Source organism: Mustelus asterias, chromosome 6 (assembly GCF_964213995.1).
Source record: "Mustelus asterias chromosome 6, sMusAst1.hap1.1, whole genome shotgun sequence".
NCBI classification, from domain to species: Eukaryota; Metazoa; Chordata; class Chondrichthyes; order Carcharhiniformes; family Triakidae; genus Mustelus; species Mustelus asterias.
In genome coordinates this window covers 59,752,013-59,773,010 of record NC_135806.1, presented here as the reverse complement: position 1 = coordinate 59,773,010, position 20,998 = coordinate 59,752,013, and the positions used below count along the sequence as shown (strand labels likewise).

The 20,998-nt window shown below is 40.1% G+C and overlaps 1 protein-coding gene across 5 annotated transcripts in view; it reads right to left on the bottom strand.

Annotated features, from left to right (window-relative positions):
* LOC144494879 (semaphorin-4D-like) overlaps nt 1-20,998 on the bottom strand; it is a 191,104-nt gene that overhangs the window by 18,776 nt on the left and 151,330 nt on the right. For 4 of the 5 annotated variants that reach the window (XM_078214380.1, XM_078214378.1, XM_078214377.1 and 1 more), the window contains 4 exons: nt 20,331-20,503; nt 17,638-17,690; nt 13,310-13,633; nt 10,949-11,071 (listed from right to left, as the gene is read on the bottom strand). In XM_078214380.1, the coding sequence (XP_078070506.1) occupies nt 10,949-11,071; nt 13,310-13,633; nt 17,638-17,690; nt 20,331-20,503 (673 nt within the window). Of the gene's footprint in view, nt 1-10,948; nt 11,072-11,923; nt 13,634-17,637; nt 17,691-20,330; nt 20,504-20,998 lie in introns of those variants that run through there. The other variant, XM_078214376.1, reaches the window with a different exon arrangement.

The window sequence follows — 20,998 nt, the reverse complement described above, 5'->3', positions numbered from 1 at the left end:
CATTATTTCTGGTTGTATCACAGTTTGGTATGGCTCCTGCTCTGCCCAAGACCGCAAGGAACTACAAAAGGTCATGAATGTAGCCCAATCCATCACGCAAACCAGCTTCCCATCCATTGACTCTGTCTACACTTCCCGCTGCCTCGGCAAAGCAGCCAACATAATTAAGGACCCCACGCACCCCGGGCATTTTCTCTTCCACCAGGATAATGATACAAAAGTCTGAGGTCACGTACCAACCAACTCAAGAACAGCTTCTTCCCTGCTGCTGTCAGACTTTTGAATGGACTTGCCTTGCATTAAGTTGATCTTTCTTGACACTCTAGCTCTGACTGTAACACTACATTCCGCGCACTCTCGTTTCCTTCTCCATGAACAGTATGTTTTGTCTATATAGCGCACAAGAAACAATACTTTTCACTATCTTAATACGTGACAACAATAAATCAAAAATCAAATTAGAAAAGGGACCAAAAATCAATAAGCAGGATTCCAGCACTGTAAATGGTTCATTCCATGAGTATAAAATTGAATAGAATCAGAAAGACTTGGAAGTACAATATATATGACTGATATTCAATTTGTATATTATAAACCAGCTACTATCCTACTTTTCCTATTTTCTTTTCCACCTTCCTCGCTGTCATGCCCCCTGCCCCACCTTAGCCCAGTTGAATAACCTGCCAGCACCTTCTGTTGGATGTTTACAGGTAATCTTCCAAGTATTACCTACTTGTGGTGCATTTTGGCAAATTCAGGCATGTTGCTGAGAGATTTCCTGACCACTAAACACATGCTCAATACTTGTTCTAAATTGCCAATATGTCATTAATGTAGAAGGCATCCTGCCTGAAGCACAAAGCTGCTAAGCTACTCATGCTCCAGCCTTCAGGAAAATGGGGAGAAAGAACATTGGGAAAAAAATAGTACTGGGACTGAAACAGATCAAATTGGATTTATTACTTTTCACACTTGTCTCACCGACTCTACCCCACAAATATTCTCCACATACCTGCTAGAAAGTATACAATTTTAATATTTAGCAGGTACTAAATTAAATACCTGGAGTTAATCAAAAGCTGCAATTTGATGTCAACATTCAAGGGACCACAGGAACATGTCTAAAATGTGAATTATAGCAACGGTGATTCAGTCTTGGGTATCTTTTCTAAACAAACAGAATCACCATGTAGGAATTTATATAATTCGCAAAACATTTTGGAAAGTCCTTGTGCATGAAGAGAACGAACCATGTGGCTTTAGGTTTCTTCTCTGGTTCAATATTACACATTGTTTCAGCATCCATGTGAAAAGAATTAAGCCAATTTCAGACATCAATAAAAACCTTTCCATTGCTAAATCATGACAATGTTAGTTGCATCCATAAAATGAATGCGATTGGCTGCCTGATACCGAAACAATTGGTTGTGAAGCTGTAACTTGCACCCTTCTGATTCTGTTTCCTTGTGCATTCCCAATCATAATTCATTGCTGCACTATTGGCACTCATGTCTTCTGTTACCGAGGCCCCAGGCTCTGGAATTCCCATCCTACGCCCCTCTACCTCAATTTCCTTCTGACCCAACATTATCTTATGCAGCTCTGTTTCATGCTTTGTTTCATAATGCTCCTGTGAAGAGTCTTGTGACTTTTCATTAAAGATGCTATATAAATGCAAGTTGTTGTTACAGGGCAACATACTGGCTAACAACTTGCATTAGTTGCTGCATTCAGAGGATCAAGTTTAATATCCTCCCCAACACAGATTAGAACAAACCCATTCCTATTTGATTTACAAGAAATTCCTGAAATTCATGCATGCTCAATCTTACCTGTTGCTTCAGTAGGTGTTTTAGAAAAGATATTCAAGACCGAATAACCTTGGCTTTCGTTCACACACTCGGGATGTTCCTGCATTTTATGAATGTTAACATTGAATTACAGCCTTTGATGAACTTTAATTTATTATAAAGTGAAAGTGCCACCTTTTGGATGAGACATTCAAGTAGAATACCCCAAAGGCACTATTCAGAAGAATGGTTTTCAACGTTTTTCACTTAAAAATCACCACCCAAAATAAACTGGGACTTTTTAAACCTCATTAGTGTTCATTTTACATTGCCAGTGGGATGTGGCATTTGCCATCATGTCAACAGTGATTGCACTTCAAATGTAATTAATTGGGGAGGCAGTGTAGTGATATTGTCACTGGACTAGTAATCCAGAGACTAAGGTTAATGCTCCAGGGACCTGGATTCGAATCCCCCATGGCAGATGGTGAAATTTGAATTAAATAAAAATCAGGAATTAAAAGTCTAATGATGACCATGAAACCATCGTCAATTGTCATAAAAATCCATCTGGTTCACCAATGTCCTTTAGGGAAGGAAATCTGCCATCCTTACCTGGTCTGGCCTACATGTGACTCCAGACCCACAGCAATTTGGTTGACTCTCAAACTTCTCCGAAATGGCTGAGCAAGCCACTCAGTTCAATTAGAGACGGGCAATAAATGCTGGCCCACCCAATGATGCGCACATCCCATGAATGAATAATAAAATAGAAATGGAAGTGAAATGGAAGTTATGGGCGGCACGGTAGCACAGTGGTTAGCACTGCTGCTTCACAGCTCCAGGGACCTGGGTTCGATTCCCGGCTTGGGTCACTGTCTGTGTGGAGTTTGCACATTCTCCTCATGTCTGCGTGGGTTTCCTCCGGGTGCTCCAGTTTCCTCCCACAGTCCAAAGATGTGCGGGTTAGGTTGATTGGCCGTGCTAAAATTGCCCCTTAGTGTCCCGAGATGTGTAGGTTAGAGGGATTAGCGCGTAAAATATGTAGTGATATGGGGGTAGGGCCTGGGTGGGATTGTGGTCGGTGCAGTCTCAATGGGCCAAATGGCCTCTTTCTGCACTGTAGGGTTTCTGTGATTCTCTGTGAAGTGTTTTGGAATCGATTCTTTATATATTTGTGAAAAATGCTACTTTGTAAAAGATATTTAGAACGAAGTGGCTTGTGAGAAGCATAAACATTGGTGTAGGCATTTTAGGATGCATGACCTATTTTTGTGCTGCAAGTGGAAAGATGTTCTTTGTATGAGTAATATGGTATATGAATTTCCGTGTTAATGCAACATCGGCTGGGCATCCAAATAACTGGCAGATCATATCAAACAGCACGTCCCTTTGGCCATTCACAACAGGCAAAGTACAGACCAGCCCATGCTTGCAACATTTAGTGTCCAACATTAGTTATGATTCCACAATTGGACAACACAATTTTAAATTGATTTGCAGGATTGTTCTGCATATCAGTTGGACTTGCAGCATGGCTCAGGAAGCAGAGGTAGTTTTTGGTTTGTATTGTTGGATATTAGAAATAAGACTCGAGTGAACTTAGTGTTTCTGGTAAGGATTAAAATTTTAATTAGATTCATGTTAAATTCATTCCCACATGCAGCCACACACACACGCTCCGTCATACCCACACACTCCCTCCCAGATACTCCCCCACACCCATTTCCACATCTGTGGGGTTTAGGCTTAATTTCAAACTGCGCGCCTGTATTGTGCTAGGTTTATGACGTGGAAAACAAATCAATCTTGGAGAAGGACTGAGCCATTGCTTAGCAACCAGGGGCCTCCAAGTTAGAAGACCTTTTGAATTTAGTTTGAGCTGGACCCAAGGCAGTTGGAGCTTAACAGCTAGAAAGGAAACAACTCTCTCAGCTCTGCCAGACACAGAAACAGGACAATGAAGTAATGGGAATAAAGCAAGTCCACGAAATTAAAGAACAACTAGTCCTAGAAATCAGGAAATAAAAAGACAAGTTCAAGGAAGATTGAAGTCAAAGGGACAAAATGAACTGGAATTTGAACAAGGTTGAAATTAAAGACAGCTTAAAAGTGCAGACCTGGTAAAGTTGGCTAGTGAGGAGCCATATATCTGAAGCAAATGCAAGGCTGGTGACCTTAATACAGCCTGTGAAGTAGTAGTGTTCCATACCCAGGCAGAGCTAGGTACCCGAGGAATTGTGCGCAAGCTTGAATGCACGTAGCAATTCAGGACAGAAGAATATTGAAAGGAGAGTTGCAAATTCTGGAAGTTGTACCTTGCTGAACAGAGCCGAGGGAAAGCATTGTTTGGCAGAAGATCAGATGTGTCTTTGAGAGTAGAGTTTGGCAAACAGTCAAGTGGAAGCCAGGGTCCACTGAGGTCAGTTAGCTGAGTGTAATCATCTGGGGAGATTTGAGGAGAAAACCACAGAAGTTTGATTGGGTGGCATTTGCCATCTGACCACAGTTGGCATGTTGTTTTACAGAGACTGTGTATTTACTGAGAACATTATAGCACAGGAGATATTTTGTAACCTGTGCTATCCTTAAAATCTGCATACATTTGTGAATGTGTGGGAGAGTGAAGGAGCATTGTATTATAGCCAAACTTCTCATTTTTGTGCTGTTAAGTTAATTTGGGACGGGCTGTCAAAGAGAGAGATTGGCAGTCCTGTAACTCTTTTAAGAAACCTTGCATGAATAAAGTAAAAGTTATGGTATTTTGAGCCAAGGTTCCATTCTGGGACCTTCCCGTCCCTGCAGTTACAACTGGGATTGTAACATAAGCTTCATGTATTCACACAAGTGCCCTGTCCTTTGCAGACAGAAGGAACATTGCGCCTTTCTCAACCAAACAAAAGCTTGGTGGGGGGCAGCCATTCCTTGGTTCATTCTCCCATGGCAATGCTTTGGTCAGAGTCGACCTGCCTAGTTTGAATTTGAACAAATGCTTGGCAGTTCACCGTTCCCTGATGCATTCGCCATAGCGACATCTCTTCCAATCAGAGTCTACATGCCAACAAATCAGCACTCTCCTCAGGTAGTATAAATTGTTGTTTCCTCTACTATGGGTATTCTTATGAACTGGTCTGATTAGTACAAGGCAAAAAGCACTGACAGCATGTCTCGTTTCTTTAAGCAATATATCCATGTTCCTTCTTTTCAGCTTCTTAGGGTTTTTACTCCAGTATTTTACAACAAAAAGGCCACATATAATACATTATTTTAATTTCAGGAATAACTGACCAAGTCTAAAAAACTCCAATAACCTTGAGGTCATGGCAATTTCACACTTCATGTTTTCCAAAGGTGGGAGATTTTATGATATGACCTGGGGATAATATGTTATTTTCTGTGCTTATCTACTTGTATACGTAGGTGCAGATCAGTTCCTTGGAAACAGCTCAGTTTCCAACACTCAGCAGATCTCCCTGCATGTGGATACTTGCATTTTAGTTAAACCATCTTCAGCTTGTTGATTCATGGTCACTGATAAATGTCTCAGCTATTTCATCTCAAATACAGCATCATCAATACCTAATCCTCCAATCACAAGCAACAGTACTACAGGTAATTACTTAAACAAGGTTGCGAGAGAAGAGCCCAAAGCCAGGATAGAGATCAGGTACAATTGGGACATTTAAAAAGATCTAGATGACTTGGAAACTCTTCTTAAGAGAAATATTTTTGTTGATTTCGTTTCCCTGTGAATGCTTTGGGAAGATTGCTATTCCTGGAGCATTGGACCACACTTCATCTGCAAGTCCTGTGACCAGTTTGTGGTATATACAATCTTTTATGGTCTGAAGCTTTGTTCCAAAGAAATGTGATCACCAGGATATACAATCCAAATCTCTGTATTGTGATCCTCATTAGAATCAGCAGAAAATGTGTCAGATTTTGTGCTAGATTGAGATTAGAAAAATTTCCATTAACAAAACATTTTAAAATCAGCTCATCCCAAACCAAACTCGTGTTCCCTTTGGAAAAAATAGTTCCACATCTTTGGCGAGAGAAAAAAAATTCTGAATGTCTGTTGAGCCATTTGGAGTAAATTTAATTTTCAAACCTGTGGCGTGCAAATAAAATGAACTTAAGGTGCTTTTTTGCTGCAAAGGAAATTTAGTCAATCTAATTTTTTCATGAGTTCATCAAATATCTTATGCATCAGTGATGCCAAGTCTAGGAAACTAATAAACCATAATGTTCAAGTAATCATGAATGACCAGAAGCAAATAATGTGGTCAAGAACATAGGTACAAATGAATACATTTAGGAATTCTTGTATCCAATAACAGAATGTGGGCATTTATTGTTCATCCCCAATTGCATTTGATGAGTGGTGAACTGCTTTCTTGAATCAAAGTAGGACTTGCTAGGCCACATCATGAAGAAGTTAAAAATCAACCACATTGCTGTGGGTCTGGGGGTCACATATAGAATCATAGAATCCCAACAATGCAGGAGGCCGCCATTCAGCTCATCAAGCCTGCACTGATAACTATCCCACCCAGGCCCTATCCCCATAATCTCATGTATTTACCCTGCTAATCCCCTTGACATTAAGGGGTAATTTTAGTATTGGCAATCAACCTAACCTGCACATCTTTGGAGTGTGGGAGGAAACCAGAGCACTTGGAGGAAACCCATGCAGACACGGGGAGAATGTGCAAACTCCCCACAGACAGTGACCCGAGGCTGGAGTTGAAACCCGGGTCCTTGGCGCTGTGAGGCAGCAGTGCTAACCATTGTGCCATCAGTTTTCTTCTCAAAAGGAAATCAGTTTGTAAAATATGCTGGTTGTTTCATGGTTACCATTACTGATACTAGTTTATAATTCCAGATTTTACTTATAATTAATTGAAAATCCCCAGCAGCTACAGCGTGGAATCAATCGAGGACAGGCCTCTTCAGCTGGACAACAGGAGATGTGTTCGGGATGAGGATTTGGTCTCTGAGAGAGAAGGCGAGGGTGATCAAAAGGAGACACTTTGATTGTCATCACCCAGGATACCATTTGGGACCTGGGTTAAGGTCAATTCTGTGCTGTGTCAGGCAGGAGAACCGGTTTCCAAAATGGAATTGTGGAAAAGATGGGCACGGATTTGGAAGATGACAACATAGTCACTTGAGGCAAAAGGTAAGTTGAAGGATAATATGCAACGACAGATTGAACGAGCATTTTTTGAGGAGGGGAGAATGAGAACAAATTTGAATGGCTGGGGGACAGTACATAAGGAATTTAAGATAATGGTGGTATTTGGGAATAACTAACTTGCCTTAAATGAATGCAACCAATTTCCAAAGCAGTACTGGTGACTGTGATTTTTCTAAAGAATCGTGGACATCTATCGTCAGTTACAGGGGTGACATTTCCAGGCAGAGACACAAAGGAGAAGGTCCATCTAAAGGAAGCAGAAACTCTGACACACAGGCCCCACAAACATGCTACTGCTTCAATGCCCAAAGTTACTTAGCTGTACAAAAAGCAAATTAGTTACCACCCAACAACATGCCAAATGTCTAATTTTTAGGAAATTACCACACTTTAAAGTTAAACATATTCCACCAAGGAGTTTTATTCATTACATAACTAATGCATAAACTAACCAGAATACATACCACACATTTGACAGTAGTTTTTTTTTGTACTTGTGACCAAAAGGCTTGGTTTATTATTTATGAGCTCATTAGACAATGAGTTCGGTTTCTGCAGATAGTGGGGGAGGAAGGAGGTTCTGAAGTTGAGACCAGTGTGGAAAAAGCAGATTAATTGGGTCAAAATAGTCTTTTCTATGTACTCGTACAGAACACGCAGCAGAGCAACCAATTCACCAACTCAATTGTACTGGATGATGTTGATCAGTGTCTGGCTCAACATGACTAATTTCTGGATATTCCCGACGATGGGATAAAGAGACTAGCACAATGGGAGATAATCTATAGAAACGTGTGCTTTTCTTTCATGGCCCAAACATACCATAGAGACACATAATTACTGCTGATCTTAAGATATGCTTCTTATTCATTTTAGGTGAACAAACAACTGTTTCTTACTTTTGATATGAAATGCTCAAACACATCTCAAAGATGTGGAGATGCCGACATTGGACTGGGGTAGGCACAGTAAGAAGTCTCACAACACCAGGTTAAAGTCCAACAGGTTTATTATTTGGAATCACGAGCTTTCGGAGCGCTGCTCCAGTGCATCCACTCACCTGATGAAGGAGCAGTGCTCCGAAAGCTGATGATTCCAAATAAATCTGTTGGACTTTAACCTAGTGTTGTAAGACTTCTTACATCTCGGGGATCGTAACTGTGCTATCAGAAAATGGCTTTTTAAGCCATGATCAATAAGAATGCTGTTGAAGAAAACATGACAGTGTAGGGCTCCATAATACAAATGCAGGTCAATGTGCCTAGGGTTCTGAAGCTAGGCAACTGGCAGCTAAAATGAATTCTCTTCCCTTGATCCAATGGATGGATTTCGTAAAAACGTCAGTGTTTGTGTTAAAATATTTATATCCAATTTCAAACAGATTCCATAGAGACAAAACATGTTTTTGCCAAATTATCCTGTTACTCAGTTTTTAAAATTATTCAGGTAGGAAATAATATTCTCAGCATTTTAGTTCCAACATGGAGTGTAAATGAGGACCAGAATGATACTGTAATTTTATCACATACTGATTGGACCCGAATGGATAAGTAACAATCACTTTGTTCTGAAGCATTGCTGTAGAAAGCAGCTTGTTCGCAGGAACAAAGTGGATTGCAGAAGCAGAACCCAGGGTGAAGTTTGACAACTTGAAGAAATCAAAACCGAGAAAGCGCCCCAGAAAATGAACTTCAGGGTAGAGCACATGGATGCACAGTACTGCTCTCATTCTTGAGCGCGAGGGCTCTCAGAGCTCAGCTGGAGTTGGTGAGCCATTAGCATTTCTGTAGGCCTAAGATGAACAGCTAAACCGCCTTCTCACCATCATCAATCACATACGATTATCTAATAAGACAGCAGACAAGCGTTCAAAATGCTTGATAATATTTTGCATTCGAAAACACCTTGGTTCAAAGCAGTAATTCTTACTTATTAATTAAATGATAAAAGGACAACCACAATTATTGATCCAAATGGTTTCAGAATATCTCAGTGGGTTGCCATGGATGCAGCCATTCCGGAGTGCAAGGTCACAGCTACAGCATGTTAAAGAAGTGGTGTTGAAAATCAATCCACTACCACAGCTCAGCTAACACTAGAATTTCCTTGGGTTTCTCCTGCTTGATCAGCAGAAACCCTATTTTTATGTATAAACAAATTTCTGCCTAAGTTCAGCCAAAGGTACGATGACAGTGAGAGAAATCCCAAGTAAATTCACCCCATTATCTACTAATAGCAAGTAATAAAGTTGTTGCATCTCAGGAAACTTGCAAGGTACACCCATTTGAGAATGGTGAAACTTGCATCATTTTAGAACATGTCAGCTCAAACCAACTAACAAACGTGACTGCCTAATGTAGTATCAACTCAGTATCGGAACAGATGCAAGGATTGCCAGTGGCAGAAGCAGGGGAATGCAACAAAACACTGCTTTTAATCAAATTAGTCTGACTAGGCTTGAAAAATGTAGCTACCAATCCTATTACCAGCAGTCAGTATGCTGTACGTTACCGGTAGAAAGAAATGACAAGAACAGTGGAGCTGCAAAGGGCAATAACCATAACTCAGGTGATGGATTTTTAATGCATTTAAGCCATGTATACAACTAATTCAGATTGTGCTGCAGTACACAACATTAACAAATTTGCTTTGTGTCACAGAATCCATTTATGGATTCAGTAGCGCAATTGTTTCGGATTCACATCCCATCTTTGTAATTACAGTAGTTCTCAAAAGAGAAAAATTCCCAGTATTCTGGTTGTTGATTTATTGTCCTTAAATTGGTCAATTTCCAGAACCAATAACATCTGCTGTCAGCCATTTCTTTTGTCTCCAACAGCTTCATTGCCAAGAAGGGTAATGTGGGCAGCTGGCTATCGTTAATCGTTCTTACACCAAGGAACTAAAATCAAGTTCCCTAATTTTTGACAATTATTCCTCCTTTTCGATCAGAAAATTTACTATACTATTCACCTGCTGAAAGGAACGCGAAAACATTTAGCTCAGTTTTGAAAGTAAGATTTTAAAACTCAAATAATGATGTAAAGTGGGTTTTCCGCTTCAGCCGGAACATGCAGAATTAAGTAACCAATAATAAACAAATGTAATGGAGTTTATTTAAATATATATCTTTAGAACTATACTGGTGTCAATTTTAGTCAAGACTTAGGCTGAAATTTTGAATCTCAGCAATTACTTTTGTGCTGTTGACAAACTGCAGCCTCACTACCAGAGATTAATTCCTCTGTCAGCTAGAGACTCAGCCAGTGTTAAAGACAAAGGATAAATTTCTTTGGGGTGTCTCCTGCTCCATTGCTGTAGCTCCAGTTGAAAGCTCATTTATACATGTAAGCAGACTTCCATTAAGTGCAGCCAAGGTAGCCATTTGAGAGAACGCAAGGAAATTCACCCCATAATTTATAAACATCATGTAATACCAAATTTGTTGCAACTCAATAAATAAGTATGCAATAAAGATTACCATTCAAGAATGGTATGTACTAAAAATAACACAAACGCTCACAATACATGCACATTACTTGCCAGTCTAATAAAATACAATGGACTTTTGCTTAGAATTTTATTGTGCAATTCTCTTTAAAAAGAAACTATTTCAGCTTGTAATCAAAAGTAATCAACACACATATCCACTTAATTAAAAACTGTGTAGTACCACATATAATAAACTATTAGCCAGGGTGAAAGATATAAAAACAAGAAAGTCTTTCTGGGTCCCTGATAAACTCTGCTTACATTACCAGAATCTCAGGGACTGGCTCTGAACTCGGAAAACTTTACAAAATGTCAAAACTTGTGCTAATTCACGACATTTAGAACATTTGTCATTTGTAAGGAGAAGGAAAGTTGTTTCACAGTACTAAAAAGGACAGTTTTGCCTCTACCCCTGCCCCCAAATGAAGTAAAAGTTAAGTACTCCTGTTAGCAGATGCTCACTCACCAATAGCTTGACAGAAGAGGTGAACAGATCCAGGGCTACACACACTATGTATCTGGTCGCTCAGCAGTGGTGGTAACAGCTGGACCACTGTACTGTCTGCACTGGACCAATCATGAGAAGACCCTTCAGATGGGGTAATAGCAAAGGAAGGACCAGGCCCAAGAGGTGAAGGAGGGACCGATAGGAGTGAAAGGTAAAACAGGAGAAGCTGTGAGACAGAAAGGCACAAACCGAAAAGAGTTCTAAAGATACAAATAACAAAGAAGATGGGTCATGCATTAAAGGATAAAGGAGTCAATAGACAGTCAAGCAAAAGTTACGTAAGTAGTGGTACTGAAAAGGACTGCATAAAATTTTGGCATGGCAAGGCTGACAGAGGAAACACACAACATTCAATTAAATTTTCAGTAGTCTAAAATGCTGTTTCTGTACAAGATGTGTTTGCTTGCTTTAACTTCTATTTACACAATTAAAAAAATAAAAAGTAGTTTTATACACAATTTCCTATACAATTAAAGAACTGATTTATACCACTAACTGTACCACATGGAATGCTCACTTCCCTAGAAGTTAGCTCGACATAAAAACCTTTGAGACATTTTTGTTGAATGAAACTATTTCAAAAGGAACCTGTTTTTGCTTATATACACAGTAGCAAATAAAGATGCCAGAAAACAAAATGAAATGAGTTATACATAAAATTCAAACAAAATGTACATTGCTGCCATAGCAGTGAGAGATTAAAAAGCTGGTTAATTGCACCAGTTGCTCTTATTCTCAATAGCAGTTCAGTAGGTTACTAAAACAATTGAACATACATAGCAGCAAAACACAGGTTCCAATGCTGCTTCGTCAGTCCCTCCAAAGTCCATCAGATCAGGCTTTTACAAAATCCAGATTCAAAGAGCAAACAACTTTGCAGCCTGTAAGAATCCGCTTGTTAAAGGATGCAGCCAACCAATTTTTTTTGTGTCCATGGTATATTCTTTGTCCCATGCCACACTGGTTAAAATTCATTTGTGGCAATGTGGCTACAGATGATACAATGCTCAGATGAGTATCAAGAATCTTCCACTGGTATGAAAAGTCTTTGCAACTAGGCCCTATGCAATGGCCATGGCTCAGTAACAGCATTTTAATAACGTACATTTTTTTTTTCCTTTTAAAATGCATTAATTCTGTTAATCACAGTCTCATGGACCTCCATGTTTCATTGCAACACACACAATCTAAAGCTACCCAAAGTCTGTATAACATATCCTTTCCTCAATTCTTCTCAAGAGACAAGCTAAAGAAAACACACAGATCTATTATTAATGCTCTGATCCCTGAGGTGCTGTACAATGTTAGCTTAAACAAAGGCATCAACCTACATTAGATGCAGCAATAAGCTACTATTATTTCTAACATATTACTCAAATTTTCAGTGCAATATAATACTACATATACAGTATATGCAAAAAAAGATTTATGCTCCAATTTGGACAGCACTTTGAAGATTTACCAATTTGATAAATTAATAATTTCCAATTTGGAATGAAACTCAAATGACCAGTATATTGAGCACATTTGAAAACTATTGTGGAGATTGCTGAATATAATGCAGGTTGAACATGAGATTGATATTTGCTTTTAACACCATTTTCTAACTTATTTTGCCTGACTGAAAATCTTTCAAAGCATTTCATGATTTCCTTTTTTGCCGAGCTTTCTGTTCTCACACTTTGCAATCAGCTTTTCTGACTTTAAGCAATACCAAAAAATGCTAACAAAGACTCTGGGCCTCCTCATCAATGTATTTAATATCTGGAATATCTATATCTTTCTCTGGATCAATGGGACCAATGGAGTGGTTTTCTTGGATTTGCTTGAGCTCTTGTGATTTCTCTGCATTTGGAATTTTTCCATTCCCACAGTCTGATTCAGTTTCATAACCCCTGTCCCCAGCAGCTATCTGCCCACTGCCTTTATTATCCCAATTGATTTTCACTGCCTGCTGTTTTACCAGCTCCTCAGACATATCATAATCTAATTCTGGCTTCTTCCCATCACTGACTATGCACATGCGTGCTTTCAGACAAGGACCCGGCAAGTATTTCATGTAACAATTGTAACCAAGTAGCATCAGGAAAAGAAGTGTCATTGCCACAAGGAAAGTTAATGCCATCTTATACTTTCTTTCATCCGTCGAAGGCTCACTGAAAGCCTCTACTCCTGAAATTAACAATGTAGAGATTGTGAATGTGGGAGTTGAAGTGTACGACACAGTTGAAGTGAACACATCAGTTTGAATCTGGGACGTGACAGTGTGAGGAGACCTTCGTTCTTTATCTGTGCTTGTCTGAGTTGTTGCAGAATTACCTTCCATTTTGGTAAATGGCACAGTTGGGGAAGTTGTTAGAACTTTAGTTGGGCCCTCTACGATCAGAGAATACCTTTTCACCAGCTGTTCATACAGGCGTCCCTTCACAGTTTCTACTGTCCAACAATCATAGGTGCCAGAATCCTCTTCAGTAACAGAGAAAATCAGAAAATTGTTTTGAACAATCCGATATTTTGAATTCTCACTTAGAGAATTGTCATTTAACTTCCATGTAACTTTAGCCAGGCTAGACATAGGTAGGCACTTCAGCTCTTGAAACTCTTTTGGCTCCACTTTGCGTTCTTCAAATGATATAGATTCCACTATAAAATACAGGGGGAAAAAAATCACGTCATTTTCTTTCAGCTTTGATAATACTGTCAAATATTCCACATGAACATTCAAAATTTAAGTGGAACTCAACTGTAGGAAATGTACACCCGGGTTAGTTGGATTGGCCATGCTAAATTTCCCCTGAGTGTCAATGGAGCTAGCTAGGGTAAATGCATGGGGTTATGGGGATAGGGCCTGGGTGGGATTGTGGCCGGTGCAGACTCGATGGGCTGAATGGCCTCCTTCTGCACTGTGGGATTCTATGAAAAATTCCAAAATAGCGATTTTCAGTTCAGCTGCATTATAAATATTAACAATTTTGAGTCATTTATTCCACAATTCATTAAATTGTGTTCGTTAAACTACTTTTGATATCCGCATGCATCTAATATCTATAGGTTTGATTTTAAATGAGCTGAGAAATGAAAAGAATTAAAACATTTACACATGTCCATCAACACAGTTTCTCCACCTGCCTTCACTGTAACCGGGTGTTGCTCTCAAAGCTTGGGTTTTTCAGCACACAAGGTCAGTCAATGCTGGGATTAAAGACTGAATTGTCTATGATCAAAGATACTGGATGAACCTACTTCTGAAGACTCACTGATTTAGTGACCCAACCATGACATTCATGGAGAACTCGAAATATCTTAATGACAATTTTAATTTCCATACTTAGAAACATAATAGATATTCCTGGTTAGACTATTTCAGGTTAAGATATTTCCATTTAAAAAATCACAAGTTTGAATTCTTTATCAAAGCAGCCTTGCCTACTGACCACCTCTGTTTTAGCTTAACCTGGTGTTGTTAAACTTCTTACTGTAGCAGCTTTATGCCATGATTTTAAAACAGTAGATTTTAAGGGAAAAATAAATAAGTATATTTATTAGAATCCATACAGTGCAGATGGAGGCCATTCGGCCCATCGAGTCTGCACCAACAATCCCACCCAGGCCCTATCCCTGTAACCCCACTTATTTACCCTGCTCGTCCACTTAAGGGGCAATTTAGCTTCGCCAATAAACCTAACCTGCACACTTTTGGACTGTGGAAGGAAACCGGAGCACCCGGAGGAAACCCACACAGAGACAACATGCAAACTCCACACAGACAGCCACCCAAGGCCGGAATTGAACCCTGGTGCCATGAGGCAGCAGTGCTAACCACTGTGCCGTTTTAAACTCTGCTTTCACAGAAAAATTTTCTAATTTTTAAAAAAATTTGCTAGGTAGATTCTACCTTAGAGATGTCCCTATACTATACACAAACTGGAAACAGATAGGCTAGTTACTCCTGGAGAGTCTGCACAATCATTCTGAAATTAGTCAGTAGCAGATGACAGCAACTGGGCATCAGTTTACTTACAAATTTTCTTTCTCCCCACCAGGAGGATAATTAATCCACAAGCAGCCAGGACCAGATTTGAAACTCAGTTTAGGGATCGAATGCCACATCCAGTCATAAATGGTGGTGGACAATTACAGTAAGAGTTTTAACAACACCAGGTTAAAGTCCAACCACATGTCCATTCCAACCAGGTGGACAATTAACCAGAGGAGGCGGCTCCATGAACATCCCATCCTCAATGATGGGTGAACCCAGTACATCAGTGGAAAAGACGCAGCTGAAACATTTGCAACCATTTTTAGTCGACAATGTCATGTGCCTGATCCATCACATTTTCCTCCCGAGGTCCCCAGCTTCACAGGTGCCAGTCAATTCTATTCACTCCACGTGATATAAGAAACAGCTGAATGCACTAACAGCCAAGGCCCTGACAACATCCCAGATGCAGCACTGAAGACTTGTACTCAAGAAATTTCTGCACCCCTAGCCAAGCTGTTCCAGTGCATCTACAACACTAGCATCTTCCCAAGAACAGAAAATTGGCCCAAATCCACAAAATTGTTCTGGCCACAAAATGCAGGACAAATGCAACCTGGTCAATTATTGTTCTCTCAGTTTACTCTCAATTATCAAAGAATGCGAGTGTCAATGACATTGCTGTGTAAGTGCAACTTGATAGCAATCAACTGCTCATTGATACATGGTTTGGGTTCCAGCAGGGCCATTTAGCTCCAGATCTCATTAAAGCATTGGTCCAAGCAAGGGCTAAAAGAGCTGAATTCCAAAGGCGAGGTGAGAGTGACTGCCCTTGCCATCAAGGCAGAGTTTGACCGACTTTGGCATGGGAATCAGGGGAAACTCACCAATGGTTAGTCATGTCCAGCGCAAAGGAAAATAGTTATGGATATTGCAAGCCAATCATCTCAGGCCCAGGACAAGAGTTCAGGAATTCCTCAGGGTGGTGTCTCAGGCCCGACCGTCTTCAGCTGCTTCATCAATAATCGTCCCTTCAAAATAAGGTCAGAAGTGAAGAATGTTCACTGATGATTGCACATTTTCCAGTTCCACTCATATGGAGTCTAGACAGGGTAGGTACTTCAGTTCTTGAAACACTCTTGGCTCCACTTTGGCTCTTCAGATGATGTTGTTTCCACTATAAAGTGTGCATGCAACAATATCTGAACAACAATCAGGCTTGGGCTGACAGGTGACAAATAACATTCGCATCCCATAAGTATCGCACAACGACCATCCCCAACAAGGAATAATCTAACCATCTCTCCCTGACATCCAACGACAATACCATCACAAATCTCCCATCAACATCCTGCAGGTTACCATTAACCAGAAACTTAACTGAACCAGACATACAAATGCTGTCGTTACAAGAGCAGGGCAGAGACTGGTAATTCTGCAGCAAGTAACTTATCTCCCGACTCTGCAAAGTCTGTCCCCCATTTATAAGGCACTAGCCAGAAGTGCGATAGATTAGAAATATAGAAAATAGAAGCAGGAGTAGGCCATTTGGCCCTTCTTGCTTGCTCCACCATTAATTTTGATCATAGCTGATCAAATTCAATATCCTGATTCCGCTTTCCTCCCATATTCCTTTAGCCCCAAGGGCTATATCTAATTTCTTCTTCAAATCACAATATTCTGGCCTCAACTACTTTGTGATAGTGAATTTCACACATTCTCCACCCTCTGGGTGAAGACATTTCTCCTCACCTCAGTCCCAAAAGGTTTACCTCTTATCCTCAAACAATGACCCTTAGTTCTGGACTGCCCCATCATTGGGAACATACTCTCCACTTCTACTTGGGTGAGTGCAGCTCCATCAACATTCAATGTGTTCAATGCCATCCAGGGCAAAGCAACGTGATTGGCACTCTACCCACTACCTTAAAAACTGATGCCCTCCACCATCGATGCACAGGGGCAGCAGTGTGTCCCACATCTACAAGATCCATTGCTGCAACGCACCAAGGCTCCTTCAACAGCGTCTTCCAAACCTGCTGCCACATGGAGGGACAAGGGCCAGACACATGGGAACACCAGCACTTGCAAGTTTCCCTCCAAGAGACACACCATCTTGATCTGAACCATTCCTTCACTGTCACTGGGTCAAAACCTTGCAATTTCCTTCCTTACAGCACTCTGGGTGTATTTACTCCACAAGGGCTGCAACAGTTCATGACGGTAGTGAACAGCCATCTTCTTAAGGGCAAATAGGGCTGGTTCAACAAATGTTGGTCTTTTCGGTGACGCTCACACCGCATGAATGAATAAAAAAAAATCCTAGATGGAAATATACACGCTACTTTCTGATGCTCCAAGGTATTGTGTCATTGCAGCTTCCCAAATTTATTTCATTTAAGTGTATCTTTCTGTTAGAGTTTCCCAATATTTGATTAGGTTTCTGACAGGCAATGTAGATGTGGATCATTAGGGTGTTCCAGCTTATTGATGCACAAGAGTAATGATAAAAGATGATTCATTCATTAATTCTTTAGTACCTTTAGAACTGCATTAACCAAGATTTTACCCATCTGTTATCAAATCTAGGTTTCTGGAACATGTTAAACGGTTAGTGTAATGACAATTAAAACACATGCAGAGGAATGAAAAGCATTTGTCCACATACCATCTTCAGTCCTGCAGACAGCTGCAGTTCCATTTAGATTCTGCATCAAATTGCTGTGGAAATAAAACAATTCAGATCCATAATTAACAATTGGAATCAACCTCAGTATATATTAGGTGAAAACGTTTAGGGAAGATAGTACAATACTACACAAATATAAAGTCTTAGATCTAGCACGTCACTTGCCAAAAACCTTTAATCCCCTGGGCTTTACATTTATACTGAGTAAAAATTCCTTTATAATTATATAGTGCTTTCCACAACCTCAAGACATACCAAAGCACTTTACTGCCAATTAATTACTTTTGAAATATAGTCGCTGCTGTAACCTGGGAAATGTGCCAGCCCATTAGCTCACTGTAAGGTCCCACAAATAGCAACCTGATAATGACCAGATAATCTGTTTTTGCAATGTTGATTGAGGGGTAAATATTGGCCGGGACACCAGGTAGAGCTCCCTACTTTTCTTCCAATCATGTCACAGGATGTTTTACATTCACCTGAAGGGGAAGCCTGGGCCAAATGTCATCTGGAAAATGACACTCACAATGTAGCACTCCCTCACTATTGCACTGGAGTGTCAGCCTAGGTTACATGCTCACGTCTCTGATATGGGCTTGTCTCCATAGCATTTTGATTAAGTGGGGAAATAAAAGGCTATTGAACCACAGATAACGTGAAATAGTTAAAATGGAAAGTAGACATAATTGACAAGTAGATGTGTTAGAAATGCCTGGGAAAGAACAAAGAACAAAGAAAATTACAGCACAGGAACAGGCCCTTCAGCCCTCCAAGCCTGCACCAACCATGCCGCCCGTCTTAACTAAAACCCTCTACGCTTCCGGGGACCATATCCCTCTATTCCCATCTCATTCATGTACTTGTCAAGACGCCCCTTAAAAATCACTACCGTATCCGCTTCCATTACCTCCCCCGGCAACAAGTTCCAGGCACCCACCACTCTGTAAAAAATCTGCCTCGTACATCTCTTTTAAAACTTGCCCCTCGGACCTTAAACCTATGCCACCTAGTAATTGACTTTTCCACCCTGGGAAAAAGCTTCTGACTATCCACTCTTGTCCATGCCTCTCATAATCTTGTAGACTTCTATCAGGTCTCCCCTCAACCTCCGTCGCTCCAATGAGAACAAACCAAGTTTCTCCAACCTCTCCTCATAGCTAATGCCCTCCATACCAGGCAACATCCTGGTAAATCTTTTCTATACCCTCTCCAAAGCTTCCACATCCTTCTGGTAGTGTGGCTACCAGAATTGAACACTATATTCCAAGTGCGGCCTAACTAAGGTTCTATAAAGTGGCAACATTACTTGCCAATTTTTAAACTCAATACCCTGGCCGATGAAGGCAAGCATGCCGTATGCCTACTTGACTACCTTCGCCACCTGCATTGCCACTTTCAGTGACCTGTGTACCTGTACACCCAGATCCCTTTGCCTTTCAATACTCCCAAGAGTTCTGCCATTTACTGTATAAGTGTGGTTTTACCACACAGGCCGGCCCTTTTATTTCGAGCTGGGATCCAAATTTGAAACTTCCCTTGGGCATGGAAACTTTTAGCTGCTGCTGATAAATTCAGAGAAAGAGTTGTATCATTGGATTTCTAGTTTTACTCTGCTCCCACGGAACCATTGCACCTGGGCTGCTCAATAAAGACAATCAACAAGAAAAGCATTGGGGAGTTTCGGGTCCAGTTAGGATGTGGTGAGGGTTTGGGGGCAAGGCAGACAGACAAATAATAATAGAAATCATCATAACCCTAACCCTAACCCCTATGGAATTACAAGTTTCCAATATTCTGTGATAAACCAGAAGAAAAGTCTATACAATGTGGAAAAGTGGAAAAGTATTTTGTTTTTCAGCACACTGCAAAAGCTTTGACATTTAAAAAAAGAAATGGTAATAGGCTTCTGTTTCACTGCTGTGTTGGGAGGGATGCTGGCTGATATTTGCATGAGGGTCAAAGGAGATGTCTATGAAGCAGTTTAACATAGACTGTAACTTCAGTGCCTGAGATCAGGGAGCTAGATCTAGATCACACACAATGTCCATTTGTTCAGCAGCAGTTAAAACCTCCCTCAGCAATGATACTCCAAAGGCAGTTTCAGCATGGATTCCAAATCCACTGTAATAGACAAGGGGGAGAAAAATCATGCAGAAAGGATATTTTTAAAAGGAGAGAAAAAAAAGTAACTGCATCTTAAATGAATACTAGAAATGGAAATCTATTGTGGAACATAGGAGAAAAGCCACTGTATAATCCACAATTTGATTCAAAGTCACTTAATTCAAATGATCTTGTATGCTATGAAGTTGCAACATGCAAAATTATTTAATTTGCATAATTTGAATGGACATTTGATTGTATTTAAACTACAAGAACCAACTTTGATTCATCAACTGGGTGGTGATTCTGGGACACAAGGAGTTAGAGCTAGATAAACACTATTTTAAATATATCAGGGACCTGCATCTTTTAGAATCAATAAGGTAAGTAATAAGTTGATTGAGTTCACCATGTGATATACTACAATAAACCTGCTGCACAATAATGACTTTGCACAGCAAGACAATGGCAAACTTCAAAAACTACACTACAGAGCATCCTCAAGACGACCTATTTGTTACCTAAAATAGCTACACAAATTTAAGATACTTTATGTTAAATCCACAGACCTCTCATCGATATCATCTTCCGTAATCCAGATGCAGATTTTGTTTTGGGGGTTCCAGGCACAATAGGGATCTCTCGCCAAAATGCAATCCGTACAAGTTCTGTACTTTTCACAAAAGGCAACAGGAGCTTGAACAACGTTGGAATGAGACCCTGCGTAAAGTTGCTTTTTGTCCTACAAGTAGAAAGGTCAAACATCAATTAAAATGAATAAGAATATTAATTTAAACTAGTGTTGTTGAGCTGTAGGAAGATTATGACTACCAAATATAATCAAACGTTGATGGCAGAGATCAAAGTAGCATGGAATGTTAAAAATCAAAATCATACCTTGAAAATTCCCAGTTCTGGATTTTTCTGCATTGAGCAGATATTTTTCTATCTATTAGTTTGGGCTTTTTGAGACAAAGAAGTTTGAGGTGAGGCAAGAGTGACTTAACAAGGCAGCATTTAACCTCTAAAGGAGCTCTCGTGAAACCAAAGTTAATGGGAAGAGGAAGAAAAATTCTCCACTGCTGGAGTCATGCCTAGAATAAAGGAAGATGACTATGGGTGTTGAAGATCAGTCATCTCAACCTCAGGAAATTACTTCGGAGCTCCTCAGGATAGCGTCCCAAATCCAATCATCTTCTATGTCCAATCATCTTCAGCTGCTTCATTAATGATCTTC